General features: G+C 42.3%; 1 protein-coding gene across 3 annotated transcripts in view; it reads left to right on the forward strand.

Annotated features, from left to right (window-relative positions):
* stau2 (staufen double-stranded RNA binding protein 2) overlaps positions 1-15,160 on the forward strand; it is a 536,959-nt gene that overhangs the window by 353,779 nt on the left and 168,020 nt on the right. For 2 of the 3 annotated variants that reach the window (XM_041189442.1, XM_041189443.1), the window contains exon 12: positions 4,450-4,742. In XM_041189442.1, coding sequence (XP_041045376.1) covers positions 4,450-4,742 — 293 coding nt within the window. Of the gene's footprint in view, positions 1-4,449; positions 4,743-9,124; positions 10,671-15,160 lie in introns of those variants that run through there. The other variant, XM_041189444.1, reaches the window with a different exon arrangement.

Below are 15,160 nucleotides of genomic sequence, written 5' to 3' on the forward strand. Positions count from 1 at the left end.
GGAGAGGAAGGTGTGAGGGTGGATGCGCGGGAGATGGGCCAGACACAATTGAGGGCCCTGTCAACCACCATGGGTGGAAAACCTCAGTTAAGGAAGAAGGAAGACATGTCAGAGGAGCTGTTTTTGAAATTGGCATCGTCAGAACAGATGCAAGGTGAAGGAACTGAGAGAATGGGATGGACTCCTTACAGAAAGCGGGGTGTGAGGAGCTGTAGTTGAGGTAGCTGTGGGAGTCAGTAGGCTTGTAATGAATATTGATGGACAGTCTATCAGCAGAAATTGAGACAGAGAGGTCAAGGAAGGGAAGGGAAGTGTCAGAGATAGACCATGTGAAAATGACGAAGGGGTGGAAATTGGAAGCAAAATTAATAAATTTTTCTAGGTCCAGACGAGAGCATGAAGCAGCACCGAAGCAATCATCAATGTACTGGAGAAAGAGTTGTGGGAGGGGGCTGGAGTAGGACTGGAACAAGGAATGTTCCACATACCCCATAAAGAGACAGGCATAACTGGGGCCCATGCAGGTACCCATAGCCACACCTTTTATTTGGAGGAAGTGAGGAGTTGAAGGAGAAATTGTTCAGTGAGAGAACAAGTTCAGCCAGATGGAGGAGAGTAGTGGTGGATCGGGTTTGTTCGGGCCTCTGTTCGAGGAAGAAGCGGAGAGCCATCAGACCATCCTGGTGGGGGATGGAGATGTAGAGGAATTGGACGTCCATGGTGAAGAGGAGACGGTTGGGACCAGGGAACTGGAAATTATTGATATGATGTAGAGTGTCAGAGGAATCACGGATGTAGGTGGGAAGGGACTGGACAAGGGGAGAGAGAATGGAGTCAAGATAGCAAGAAATGAGTTCCGTGGGGCAGGAAAAGACTGAAACGATTGGTCTGCCGGGACGGTCCTGTTTGTGGATTTTGGGTAGGAGGTAGAAGTGGGTTGTCCAAGGTTGGGAGACTATCAGGTTGGAAGCTGTGGAAGGAAGATCTCCAGAGGAGATGAGGTCAGTAACAGTCCTGGAAACAATGGCTTGATGTTCAGTGGTGGGGTCATGGTCCAGGGGGAGGTAGGAGGAAGTGTCTGCGAGTTGACGCTCAGCCTCTGTGAGGTAGAGGTCAGTGCGCCAGACAACAACAGCCCCAGCCTTGTCAGCAGGTTTGATGACAATGTCAGGGTTGGACCTGAGAGAACGGAGTGCAGCAAGTTCAGAGAGAGACAGGTTAGAGTAGGTGAGAGGAGCAGAGAAATTGAGACGATTGATGTCACACCGACAGTTCTCAATGAAAAAATCCCTTGCAACTCATCTGGTCTGCAGCATTGGATCACTGATCTCTTTAGAGGCTGGTTACAGGCCAGTCATTAGCTCATACTCAGCAGAGACATGGAAGGGAGAATAATAAAGCACCTGGATTCATACTTTAATTAATATTTTCAAGAGCTTTCAACAAGGCTAAACCATGAACACTGATTTTTTTTAAAAATGGAGTGGTGGCTTACTTGAAATTAACTATTTAATTATTTTTAAATCATTATTCGTCCTAATATCATGTTCAGTTAAGGAATGCTATGGAGTGTTTTCACCTTCACCTCTTAGGCAATACACTGGTGGAGTGGATCACCTGTTTGATTTTCATCACATTAAAATCAATGGGATGAAAATTGGGTGAGTTCTATCCTAAGTGGGTGGTCTGCTCTGCCATTTTACTACCAAGTGGTGATAATGAAAATTATCTCCCCCATCTTTAAATGTGTGCAAATCAAAATGTTGTTAATATAGTCAGCATCTATATAATAAGATTAACAGTACTTGAAATAGAATATAGTATTACATATGTCTTTATTTGTAACTAGATCAAATGATATTTCAGCACTTCAGGAAGACAGATTAAGTGCAATACTCCAGTATAGTTAACCATAAATGTGTAAGGCACAATGTAAATTTACTGAAATCATTGTAACGGTATATTGGAGTAAATTACAAGTTCAAACTGCAATTTTAGTACTAGGCTAAAGAACAACTTCATTCAATTACTTTTTAAATTACTGTAAATTCAGATTTGTCGTGAAAGTATAATAATTCTGATAATATTGTGTTTTATTATAAAAGTAGGCTAATAGTGGGGATAGTTTCTACATATAGGATTTAATTGAATTGGTTACACCTGGCCTGAAGACTTTGACTCATCAAAAGAAGCTAGGTTTGAAATGCTAAATACATAAACATGGCTGAAGTTTTAGAAGGTGAGATGAGGAGAATTTGCATTTTTAGATAACTCAGGGTAGTTGGAATTTCACAGAGATGGTAGGATGTTACACCTAGCCAGAGAAGCTAGGCTAAGCAATGTGTTCATTTTTCCCAAAGGTTACTGACAATATTAGCACTATGAGGGAGAATTTTCCTCCTGTCAGGGGGGTTGTGTGGGGGCAGGAGCGGGCAGGCGCAGACCCGATTGGCGCCCCCGATTGGGTCCGCGTCGCTATTTTAGCGTGACACGCACCTGGAAACACTGAACACTCCCTGTGTGAGCAAGGGAGGGGGGCGTTCCCTGAGTTGGGAGTGAGCTCTTTCGCGCATGCATGCAAAAGAGTGCAGAGATCTCCCTGAAGCACATCTGTACCTCAGGGAAATTAGTTTTAAATTTTAACAGCTCAATAAAGTGTTGAAAAAAATTTTATGACATGACTCCTCATGTAAAACTGTCACAAGAGCTGGGACATATGCATTAATTTCAATAAAAATTTTTGAGAAAATTTAAAATCATTCATGAAACCTCATCCCACCCGTGGAAGAAGTTCCATGAAAAATGCAAAAGCTGTCTGGGCTCTCCGCCTGCCCGCCAACCTTAGGTTTGGACGGGCAGCTCCATTAATTATTTTAATTGTTAGTTTAATGGCCTCAATAGGCTTTTGACACTCGGCTGCACGCCTGCCAAACTGAAAATCCAAATGACGCGTGGTGATGTCAGATCACATGCCTGACGTCATCCCATGTCATTTTATGCCTCGGCGTGCGGGCCCCGCCTCCGCTTACCAAGCCAAAGATTCTCCACATGAAATGATTTATATTATGAGGAAGGTAAAGTTCCAAAGACTTATAGGAACAATGGAATTTACATTATAAGGGAGAAATATTTATAAAGGAGAAGAGGCTATGGGCGGAATTTTACAAGTCGGCGAGCGGGGGGCTTCCGACATCACCGTGCCCGATTTAAGTTTTCAGGAAGGCGGGAACGCAGCAAAATCAGCTGCGTGTCCGCCGACCTGTCAATGGCTAATTGATGCCATTGACAGGATCAATTAAGTAATTAAAGAATCTGCCCGTCCAACCTTAAGGTTGGCGGGCAGGCCAGGAGCCCCAGCGGGAAGTAGAAAAAACATGAAACCTCAACCAGTGGTGGGATGAGATTTCATGTAGGGCTTAAAAAATTTTAGTAAAGATTTTGTAAAAATTATGGACATGTCCCAACTCATGTGACTTTGTCACATGTGGGGACATGTAAGGGAAATTTTTTTTTCTATTTTTAATATTTTTGCATGTAGAGCCAATCTCCCTGAGGCAGCACTTAGCCTCAGGGAGATGAGTGCACTCTTTCGTGCGCATGCGCGATACAGCGCACTCTCGATTTTAGGGATTCCCCCCACCTGCACAGGGAGCACATAGCGATTCCCTGTGGACGTCATGCTGGATGGGCCTTAATTGGCCTGCCCACATAAAATGGCACCATGCCTCTGATCAGGGGCGCCGATTGGAAGCATGTCCATACTCGCCCGCCCATCAACTTCCCCCCTGACGGGGGGAAAATTCAGAGAGGGAGGCATTGCAAGATCTACCAGAAGTGTGAAAAGCCTCCAGTTGTTCTGCATTAATTTGCTGTCTACAGAAACCAAAGCTGGGAAGAGCCACTTTGAATTCTACTGTCCAGGGTATTGTGTTAACTGACTTGAATCTATTTAAAATCTATTTTTTAACCATTGCCTACACTGGGCTGTAACTGGAAGCCAGATTAATTAGAGGTTCTAGGAGTTATGTTATTATACTAGTAATTTGTAGACCTGTGTATGTGCTTGAAATCTTTTCTTTTGTTAATAAAAGTTTAATTTAGTTTTCTAAAACATCTCTAAGTCTTGGTGGACTTCTTACTTTTGAATTCAGGGCATGGATCTCGAAATAAAATACAAATTGCAAAATCGTTGTGACCACGTGATCAAGTTTCCCTCGTGGATTTGATCCATATGGCACACATCATCTGCCGTGTCATAACAGATTGTAGAATTTTAAGTTATCAGGGTACTTTTTACAGTAGTTGCTATATTTCTGATTTGTTTTTTGTATTTAGTTGCTGTTTATAAATCCGTAAAGAGAATGCCCAAAATACAGTAAGTTCATAGGAAAATTCTTCATTGAAAATAAAAAATGCAACAATATACCTATTATCTTCTTTTGTCTACAGCCCAGAAGGGAATTCTGCATCTCTCCCCTGACGTTTATCAAGAAATGGAAGCAAGTCGTAACAAAGCAGCTCCTACAATGAACTATTTGACATCTAAAGAAATAAACCAAGGATGTAGTTCATTCTTCAGCACTACCAGCAACACAGCAACCATTGCAAGGGAGCTTCTGTTGAATGGGACATCCCCAACTGCAGAAGCTATAAGCTTGAAAGGAAAAGCACCTGCTTCCCCCTGTTCAGCAGTACAGCCCTCTCAACAGCTAGAGTATTTAGCCAGAATCCAAGGTTTTCAGGTGGGGAAAGTGAAACTCTTTAATGGTTAATTATTTATTTTTTAAAATCTTACAGTATTTGGAACTATACATAGAATTTTCCATATTCACGTTTATTTTCCAAGATTAATAGGGCACCAATGTATCCACGTGTGAAATATTTATTGCATCTACAGGTTACATCCAGACTTGCCAAACATAACTACTGTATGTGTCATTTTCCTGTACATGTTTTCTTTCTCAGATCAGCTTATAGAATGGACTGCAAGTTTCAATAAGTTGAAATTGAGAAGCGCTTTGAAAATCACTGTAAATTCCATAACTATAAAATGAGAACTTGCAGTTGCTGATTTATAATCAAATTTGTAAAATATTTCAGAAAAATCAAATCCAAAAGTGGCAAGGTAAAATCAGTTCACTGACCCTTCAAAGAAAGGCAGAGATTTGTTTGTATCATGGTTTATCTTTGATTGAAACAGCCTAATTCCTCCTCTGGACTATTGAGCTAGTCATACCATGCAAACAAAGGAAAAACATTAATTTATTTACAAATGCTGTTTTACTCATTTCTCTTCTTTTCTCTACTCATTTGAAGACCTTGGGCTGCATTTTATGGCTTGTTCCCCCACCAGAAGGAAAGTCGGCTGGAAGCCAACTCGCTCCGTAAAAGCCCATCTCACAGCCATAATTCCCTGTGGGCTAAGTTGGCTGACAGTGGGAGTTCCGCCCCTCAATGGGGAGGAAGTCCCGCCCTCAGGAAGTGCCAGCTAATCCGATTGGCTGGCAATTCCAGCAGTCCCGGCAGTGCCAAGTGCTCAGAATTGGGCTCTGCGGGGACTGCAACCAATCTCAAGAAGAAGGCCCAATGGATCCCAGACTGAGGTAGGTCCGGGGTATTGGGCAGGGCAAGTTTGACCAGCTTAGGGCGGTTGTGGGGGTGGGGGTAGTAGTGTGGGTTTCCAAGAGCAGGCGGATAGGAAGAAAAGAGGGGTTACTATCTTAGGGAGCTGCCCCTGGTGTGCAAAGAGCAGCTCCCGAAGATAGTTGCCCCCTTCCTTTCTACCCTTTTAAAAACATTTTTTTCAAAAACGGCCTGCCCAATCCCACCCACCTGCCCAAGCTGACCATACTATAGCATGGGCAATGTACTATTTGGTCAATTAGCTTATTAACAAGCTCAATTGACCCATAATTATTTATTTACATATGGCGGGTGGGCTGCTGATTTTGGCGCTTGCCCACCTGCAGTGTTATGGGGATGAGCTTGAGGGTGGGAGGGAAGGTGGTGGGCTGGGCACCCGCCCTATTTTACATGCCCCCCTGCTGAAACCACGCCCAGCAGGAGCATGTAAAATCCAGCCCACTGACTCCTGCTGCATTAAGTTCCATGGTGCCAGCAGCCCTCAAGTTACAGTTATTATCTGTAAACCAAACCATCTGTGTCAGTAGCTTATTGAACCATAGAGGGCATTACAGCCAAGCCTTAGGCCCAGATTTTCCAGCCCTGCTCTCTGCCGAGATCATCCAGTCCCACAGAAAGTCAGTGGGCTTTTGCTGAGCTGCCACATCTCCCGCGGTGGTCCCGCCAGGGCAGGGTCGGAAAATCCCAGCCTTAGCCTTTCCTCACCCAACATATAAACATATGTACTTTCCAGCTGTAGTTCTCAGATAGCAATTCAAGTAGGAATGTGAACATTTTTTTTCACCTTCCTATTCAAGGGCTTTTGAAGAGAATTGTTGATTCTTACCTAAGTTAAACAGGCACCATAAGTAAAATCTGAAACATGTTGTTTGCATGGCTGAGTATTACACAGTGAAGACTCCTCAACCAATTAAGTCATCCACACAGTCGGCATTTACCATTATGTTTGTATTCCCCTTTAGAAAATTTATATTTGGCAATATTTAATTTAAGCTTTGATATACTTTTTCCTCCAGTTGGTGAAAAAGTCTAAATGATCCTTAACTACAGTTGCTACAAAGTTTTAAACTGAAAAGCAAAATGATTGGAACCCAGCCAGGTTAAATGTAGGATACATGACAGAGAACAGTAGTTTTCCAATAATCTGATTATTGTTGAAACAGTATAAACAATAATAATTAGTCATTGCAACACCATAAAATCCTGGTAAATTGCTAAATTAAGGATGACTTTAGATTCTTAATTTTGTCATCAACACGCACCGGCATAAAGGACTGGGTTTTCTGCCCCCCTTTGGGAACCAGGATGGAAGGCAAGGGAGGCTAATAATTAGCCCCGGCCCCATCCAGTCTCCAGGCCAATTTTGCAGAGGCGGGTAGCCAATCAGATTCATTGAGAGCCAAATTGAGGCTAATTAAAGAAAAATTCTAGGTCAATCTCCTGGTTCCTGCATCGGAAAGGGCCATTTTAGGTACCTGGAGGTGGTCACCCAGCGGCAGGCTGAGGTCCCCCGCTCCACCCAGGTATAGATAGTCCCCTTGCCTTTCGGGGTACACAACCAGCCACATACAGGTGGCCTGTATAGGGGCTTCTCCCCACAGTGGTTTTTAATTAAAGATTTTTAAAAGTTGGAGCGAGGGCTTCTTCCTTTTTAAGCATCTCCTTTCTTACTTAACTTGCATTACAACTTGCTGTAAGGCTACTAAGCATCCCTCCAGCTTCAAGCCCACCTGCCGTCCTTAATTGGGCAGAGAAACTGCCACCATGCCAGTTATGGGGGTTCTCCCGTGACAATCCCAAGGTGTGACTGTTTCCTCCCAGGGTAGGTTTGGGGCTTAGAAGGAAAAGCCTAAAGATTGTGACACTGTCAATGCGTCAAATTCTAAATTTAACTCAGGTGGAAAACATTTAGCTACAGTTACAGATTTACTTTTATAATATTTTATATCAAAACATTTTTTGCTGGCTTATAAATTAGTGAAAAGGATAAAGAATATCATGGTAAGAATTAACTTAAAATGTGCGTATACAGCCTACTCTTAACTCATAGTTGCTTAATTTGAATTATCTTTTCAACTGTTATTTAGAGCAAAATGGCTCCTGTGTTTTAATAAATTTTTAATTTAAATTACTGGATAATGTAATCTTTTTTCAACAAAGAAAAACAGGAGTAGAACGTCCTGATAAGCCACAGATATATATGCAGCTTTTCAGCCATTATTGCATGTAAAGCCACCAAGAGATTTGGACTTAATATCTCAAGGGTAAGCAAGTAAAATGCCTGGCTCAGTATGGATTTAATCCCAGTAACCTCTGCTACTAGTTTTCTATCACATTAAACATTGGACCAGATTTTGCAGTCAGTAGCAAGAAATGGTGCAAGCCATTCATTACATTTGCCCATAGACTTTTTGTGGGCTTTTGCAGTGGCTCTTTCAGTTATTAGAGAATCACAACAATGTAGAGCTCTCTCTAAAAAGGGACCTAGGACCTTTTTGAACTAGGCAAACAATGGAGCATCTCCTGAACCAATCAATTAAAGATTTCTTACTGAGCCAGGCAGAGTCCAAACCAGAAAGTGCACATTTAAATAGTTAATTCAATGTCAAATCATGTACACCAAGAGAAATAGAGAGGTAAAGAAAGCTGAGAATAGGAGTGATCAAAGAGACAGAAATGAGCGTTTTTTAAAAATTGTTTCTTTTTATTTTGTATATCCTTAACAATTATTTAAATCTGAAGGAATGAGACTCCAATTTAAAAAATAATTTTCAGTGCCAGAGAAGTTTTTTGACGTTAATTAAGACTTATCACACTTATACTTGAACGGACAAACTCCAACATTTTCTGCCATGTTTACTGGATATCTAATGAATAACTATTACAATTTCATGCCCTTCATGTATTTAAATACCATGTCTCTCAGCATGATACTGGTATAGCGAAGCTCTTGGAGGAACTGGGCAATTCAACTCTCAGCTACCAACTTCCTGATTTTTGTGTTTAAATGGGCAAGTACAGATGCCGGAGGTTGCAGTCCAATTTGCTCTTTAATCATGATAAGCACTGATAGCCTCTGTTATTTCTCCCAAAAAATCTGGGCTAATATGTTTAGATGACAAGAGTATTTTTAATTAGTAATTTTGTATTAAATTGGGCACCAGAAGCTTCAGGAGCACAAAATAAAAGTTTGCAAAGGAAAATGAGGAATATTCATGCACACAGCCACTAGGGAAGGGAGATCAGAATTGATTGCAATTTATCAACTTGCTACAGGATTTTTTTAAACGTCTGGTTTATCATGCTCAAGGATAACAGTGACAATTTTAGAAATTAAAATTCTAAAATTCTAATTCTAAGATTCTAATTGTGGTACATCCCTTACAACAAGATCAAACTGTTGGGCAATTCTCATAAATTAGAGACCTTTGAAACCACAAAAGGATTGAAAAGAGTTGCCTTTTCTCTCATTCTACTGCAGATTACAGAGAATTCTCAAGACACGTACAGCATTGAAAATCAATAAGGAGTTGAAGAAAACTTCATTGGTTTAATTTCTGAAAGTATCTTCTTTCATAATGCTCTAGTACAATCTAGTATGAGTGTCTAAATTACCAGCTATAAATTATCAAATGTATTTTCTTCTCAAATATCATGGGTGCTAAATCACCTGCTAACAAATTGTATAATCTGCTCATTAAAGATTAAAAAGCAACATTCTGATATCATGACCAAATACTTGGGCAATGCTGCCAAAAGTGAGAGAACAAAAGTCTACCAAAGGATAATATGGGCCAGGGGATTTTCTTGATAGCTCATTAGGTAAATATACTACATGGTGTGTTATTGTGCCATACAGACCAGTAAAGCCACTGCTTCACCTTGGACTAGAAAAAAAAAACTAGCACATGTTTTTGTTTCTGTTCACTGCACAGTAACTTCTGCAAATGCATGGATATCAAATGAGAGGGAGGGCTCAGCTGTGATTCCTTCCATGGAAAAATAACATACTGACATCAACTAACTAAGTTGACAGTGATCACTTTGTACCAGAGAGCTGCTAGCACCTATGTATTGAGTCCCTAGCCTTGAGGACAACAAGTGAGAAGAGAAACTTTAAGTGAGCATTAGGTACCACAAGATTAATTTCTTTGCTGAAAACCTGCCTTCTAACTACCTTTTTAACATGTAATTAAAGTCCTAATCCACTGAGGACAGAACTTCAGCCATGTGGAAGAAAATAAGCTTGTTTTTATTTTTCATTTTCTACACTTTGCTATAGAATGAACACTGTTTCCATTAATTGATTCAGAGGGATCCTTGGTTATGGTGTGTCCTAAACTAACAGAGTAAATAAAATCTGGAATAGAAAGTTGGCTGGGATTTTGTCAACAGCATGCCGTTCCCGACGTCATAATTGGAACTGTGCGCCACTTCTGCTTTCACTCTTCTTTCTGTTTTCCACGCAATTACAATTAAAATTCTAAGTGCCAGCAGTGTGCATGCAAAACACGTTTGATTTAGCAGCAGAGGAAACTTTTCATTGGTGAAACCTGCCATCAGTTGACAATGCTGCGTCCACAGACGGTGTACTAAAGAGCCTCCTGGTCAAATAGGGAGGCTCTGCACCACAGCCACAACTTTCCTGCCCAACTCCATTGCCATTAACATAAGACTTAAGAGCACAAAGATGGTATGGGTGTTTGTCAAAATTAAATTTTACTTGTAAATTTTTCACATTACATTGGTTTCACCTTATTCATCTGTGCATCATCATTATTTGTTGAGGCTAGCCGAGTCAGAGAGCTAAATGTACTGGCAAGCCTCGTGTTGGCATGCATTGATGTTGACAGGGGAGTTAGGGACATTTCCTTTATGTGGAAGAAACAATGTTGTGGTTTTTTTTGTTCACTCTTGATTGAATGTTAATGTTATTGTCCAGTGTTGTACTCCACTCTGCGGGACATGACTGAGCTTGCAAGCTCAGCTGGCCCTCCCTTATATGCATTATAAAGGACATTGTCTGAGATCACTCTCAGTGGGGATCATTGAAATGTTATAGGTGAACTCAAAGCCCTGTAAGGATTCTGCCAGCCGACATCCTGAGATGGACCCACATGTGGACAGTACTGACACCCCCCTTTAGGCCCCTCATTTTCTTACCTGACTGTCCCCTACCACTCCTACCCACCACACCCAGGACCCCAGGCTCTTCCCACTTCACTCCTCCGTGTCCCCAACCACATGCCACAGCCCCCAGCAAGGGTGCACTCACAATTGCTGGTCCCAACCCTCCATGTAAGCTATCATTCTCCTTATCCCCTCCTTTGTGCTGTAGAATTAAACAAGGAAAAACACTGACCTTGTACATGACTGCACAAAACTGACATGTGCTCATCACCTTTAAACGAATGTGAACCATGTGCCATGAGACTCTTGTGTGCCGCTGACTTTATTTTGAAGGTAAGATGTAGTTAAAAAGAGTTTTACACGAATGAGAATTCATGGCATGCAAATGTAGAAACTCACTGGCTGGCGTAATGCTGGTCATACCGCAATCACACTGCTGACTTTATCTCTGCATCCCAATCTGTCGTCAGGAAATCTAAATTTCCCAACCCGCCTAATTGTTAACCCGCCCTTGTGGGCTGCATAAAATCACCCCCATAGTATTAGCAATGATGACCATGAAGCTATTGGATTGTCTTAAAAGCCCATCTGGTTCACTAACGTCCTTTAGGGAAGGAAACTTGCTTTCCTTACCTACTCTGACCTTTATACTCCAGACCCATGGCAACGTGATTGACCCTTAACTCTTCTTTGAAATGGCATAGCAAGCTACTCAGCTGTATCAAACCACTACAAAAACACTAAGAATCAAACCTGATGGACCATTCAGCATTGACCTAGATACGGGACACGACAAAGGCACATCCAGTTCAGTCAATCCTGCAAAGCCCTCTTTACTGATATCTGGATTTTAGAGAGCTGACCCTCAGATTAGTCAAGCAACAGCATGACATAGTCATACTCACCGAATCATACATTTCAACCAACGTCCCAGGCTCCTGCATCATCATTCCAGAGATAGGGGCACAGTGGTATACAGTTGGGAATAGCCCTGGGAGTCCTCACCATTGACCCCTGAAGGATATAGCTGCCAAACTGTGCTTGCAGCAGGTGTTGAGAGAATCATTGCAAAGTAACAAACTTGTCCACCTTAAACTAACAATCGCAGATAATAGTATTGGTAGGAGTGACCAACAGACAGTCCTTGTGGAGGCGAAGTTCTATTTTCACACTGACGTCCTCTTATATCATGTTGTGTGACACTACCACCATGCTGAATGGGATCAATTCAGGACAGATCCACCAGCTCAAAACTGGGCATCCATGAAGTGCTGTGAGCCATCAGCAGCAGAAGAATTGTATTCCAACATAATCTGTAACCTCATGGCTGAGAATCATAGAGTCGCTACATCGTGTCCGTGCTGGCTTTTCTAAAGAACAATTCACGTACTTCCACCTCTCTGCCCTCTCCTCAAATCCCAGCACATTCCTCCTTTTCAAGCATTTAGAAAATTTATGGGCACAGAGGGAGGCCATCCTGCCCGTTGTGTCTGCACCGGCTGAGAAACAAGCCACTCAGCCTAATCCCATTTTCCAGCACTTGGTCTGTAGCCCTAGAGATTATGGGACTTCATGTGCATATCCAGACACCTTTTAAATGAGTTGTGGGTCTCTGCCTCTTCTACCATTGGTATTTATATTTATTTATACTTGGCTTGGCATATCCCTTACTCCACCATTACGATCAAGCCTGCTTCAATGAGGAGTTTAGAAGAGTATGCCTGGAACAGCGCCAAGAATTCGTAAAGATGAGGTGCTCACCTGATGAAGTTACAACACAGGACTATATGTATGCTGAACAGTGGAAACAGCATGCTACAGACCAACTACCACTTCATCATTCTACTCTCAATCATCAGCAAAGTGACGGAAGGTGCCCTTAACAATGCAATCAAGCACCACTCATTCACCAATAACCTGCTCACCGATGCTCAGTTTAGGTTCCACCAGGACCATTTGGCTCCAGACCTCATTACAACCTTGGTCCAAATATGGAAAAAGGAAATGAATTCCAGAGGTGGGGTGAGGTGAATGTGACTGCCCTTAACATAAGGCCGCATTTGACTACATGTGGCATCAAGGAACCTGAGTCAAATTGAACTTAATGGGAATCTGGGGAAATTTCTCCACGGATGGAGTCATACCTTGCACAAAGGAGGTGGAGTTGTTGGAGGCTAATCATCTCAACCCCAGGGCATTGCTACAAGAGTTCCTTGGGGCAGCGTCCTAGGCCCAAACATCTTCAGCTGCTTTATTAATGACCTTCCTTCCAACACAAAGTCAGAAGTGGGGACCCTTGCTCTTCTGATATAAGAATAGTCTTGAACTTCAAAAGGACATAGACAAGTGGCAGATGAAATTCAATGCAAAGAAGTGTGAGGTGATTCATTTTGGCAGGAAGCATATGATGAGACAGTATAAAATAAAAGGAGAAGCTCTAAAGGAGGTGCAGGAATGGAGGAACCTTGGTGTATTTGTATATAAGTCATTGAAGATGGCAGGGCATGTTGAGAGATCAGTTAATAAAGCATATAGTATCTTAGGCTTTATTAACAGAGGCATTTAATACAAGGGGAAGAAGGTCATGTTGAACTTCTTTAAGACACTAGTTAGGCCTCATCTGGAGTACTGTGTTCAGTTCTGGGCGCCATACTTGAGGAAGGATGCGAAGGCATTGGAGAGAGTACAGAGGAGAGTCACAAGAAAGATTCCAGGGATAAGGAACTGTAGCTTTGAGGATAGATTGGAGAGGTTGGGACTGTTTTCCTTGCAGAAAAGAAGACTGAGAGGAGACTTGATAGAGGTATTCAAGATGCTGATGGGTATGGACAGGATAAATCATAAGAAACTGTTCCCACCCAAGTGAGCATCAAGAGTGAGAGGGCACAGATTCAAAATAATTAGCAAAAAGAGTATAAGTGATGTGAGGGAAAAAAATTTCACCCAGAAGGTGGGTTGGAGTCTGGTACGAACTTCCTGAGAGGGTGGTGAAGGCAGGTTCAATCGAGGTATTCAAACGGGAATTGGATTGTTATCTGAAAAGAAAGAATGTGCAAGGTTACTGGGATAAGGCAGGGGAATGGGACTAGGTAGAATACTCTTTCAGAGAGCCAGTGCAGACTCGCTGGGCCAAATGGCCTCCTCCTGCACTGTAAAGTCTCTGCGATTCTGTGATCTTCAGAGATGATTGCACAGTGTTCAGTTCCATTCATAACTCCTCAGGTAATGAAACAGTTCATGCCCGCATGCAGCCAAACCTGGGCAATACTCAGGCTTGGGCTGATAAGTTACAAGTGCCCGGCAATAACCTTCTACAAGAAGACAGAGAAGCCACTTTGCCTTGACATTCATCGTCATTACAATAGCTGAATCCCTCACCATCAACATCCTTGGGTCAATTGCCATTGCAGAAGCTTCACTAGACCAGCCACATAAACAATATGGACTACAAGGTCTGGTCAGAGGCTGGGATTTCTGCAGTGAGTGGCTCACCTTCTGACTCCCCAAAGCCTTTGGAACAATTTACAAGGCCCAAGTCAAGAGTGTGATGGAATACTTTCCACTTGTCTGTATGAGTGTCTCTCCAACAACACCGAAGAAGCTCAACACCATCTAGAACAAAGCTCAACACCATCTAGAACAAACCATTTAATTGGCATCCCATCCACCAGGTTAAACATTCACTGCCTCCAGCATTGATGCACAGCAGCTACAGTGTGTACCATTTACAAGATGCGCTGTAGAAACTCACCAGTGCTCCTTCAACAGAATGTTCCAAACCAGTTACCTCTACCACTTAGAAGAACAAGGGCAGCAGACAAATGGAACCATCACCACCTGTTAATCACACATCATCCTGACTTGGAACTATATCACCATTCCTTCACTGTCGCTGGGTCAAACTCCTGGAACTCCCTCCCTAACAGCACTGTGACTGTACCTACTCCACATGGACTGCACAGTTCAATAGGTGGCTCACCCCCACCTTCTCAAAGGCAATTAGGGATGGGCAACTAAATGCTGGCTTTGCCTGCAATGCCCACATCTCATGAATGAATAAAGAAATGTATAGTACGTTTACCTCCCAAATTGCATGTTATAATGAGGATGTATAATATAAAATGATACCAGAATAAATTTAATATTGAGATGCAGCAATGGAAGAATGCTTATGTGAACTTGAACAATTATGCCAGTCATTGTGGGCGTTTATGTTTATCAGTTTGTCAGCTGCAAACCACATGACATCCTGGATTCTGGTAAAATCATCAAATTACTGCTCTGTATAGTAGGCTGTGGAGAGGGTAGACTCTGTATCATGCCCTCTATCAAGTTGGAGCCAAACTCTTTCATGCTCCTTGGCAGTGACAGAAGGCTCTATAGCAGG

This window comes from Carcharodon carcharias, chromosome 6 (assembly GCF_017639515.1).
Source record: "Carcharodon carcharias isolate sCarCar2 chromosome 6, sCarCar2.pri, whole genome shotgun sequence".
In the NCBI taxonomy this organism is placed as follows: domain Eukaryota; kingdom Metazoa; phylum Chordata; class Chondrichthyes; order Lamniformes; family Lamnidae; genus Carcharodon; species Carcharodon carcharias.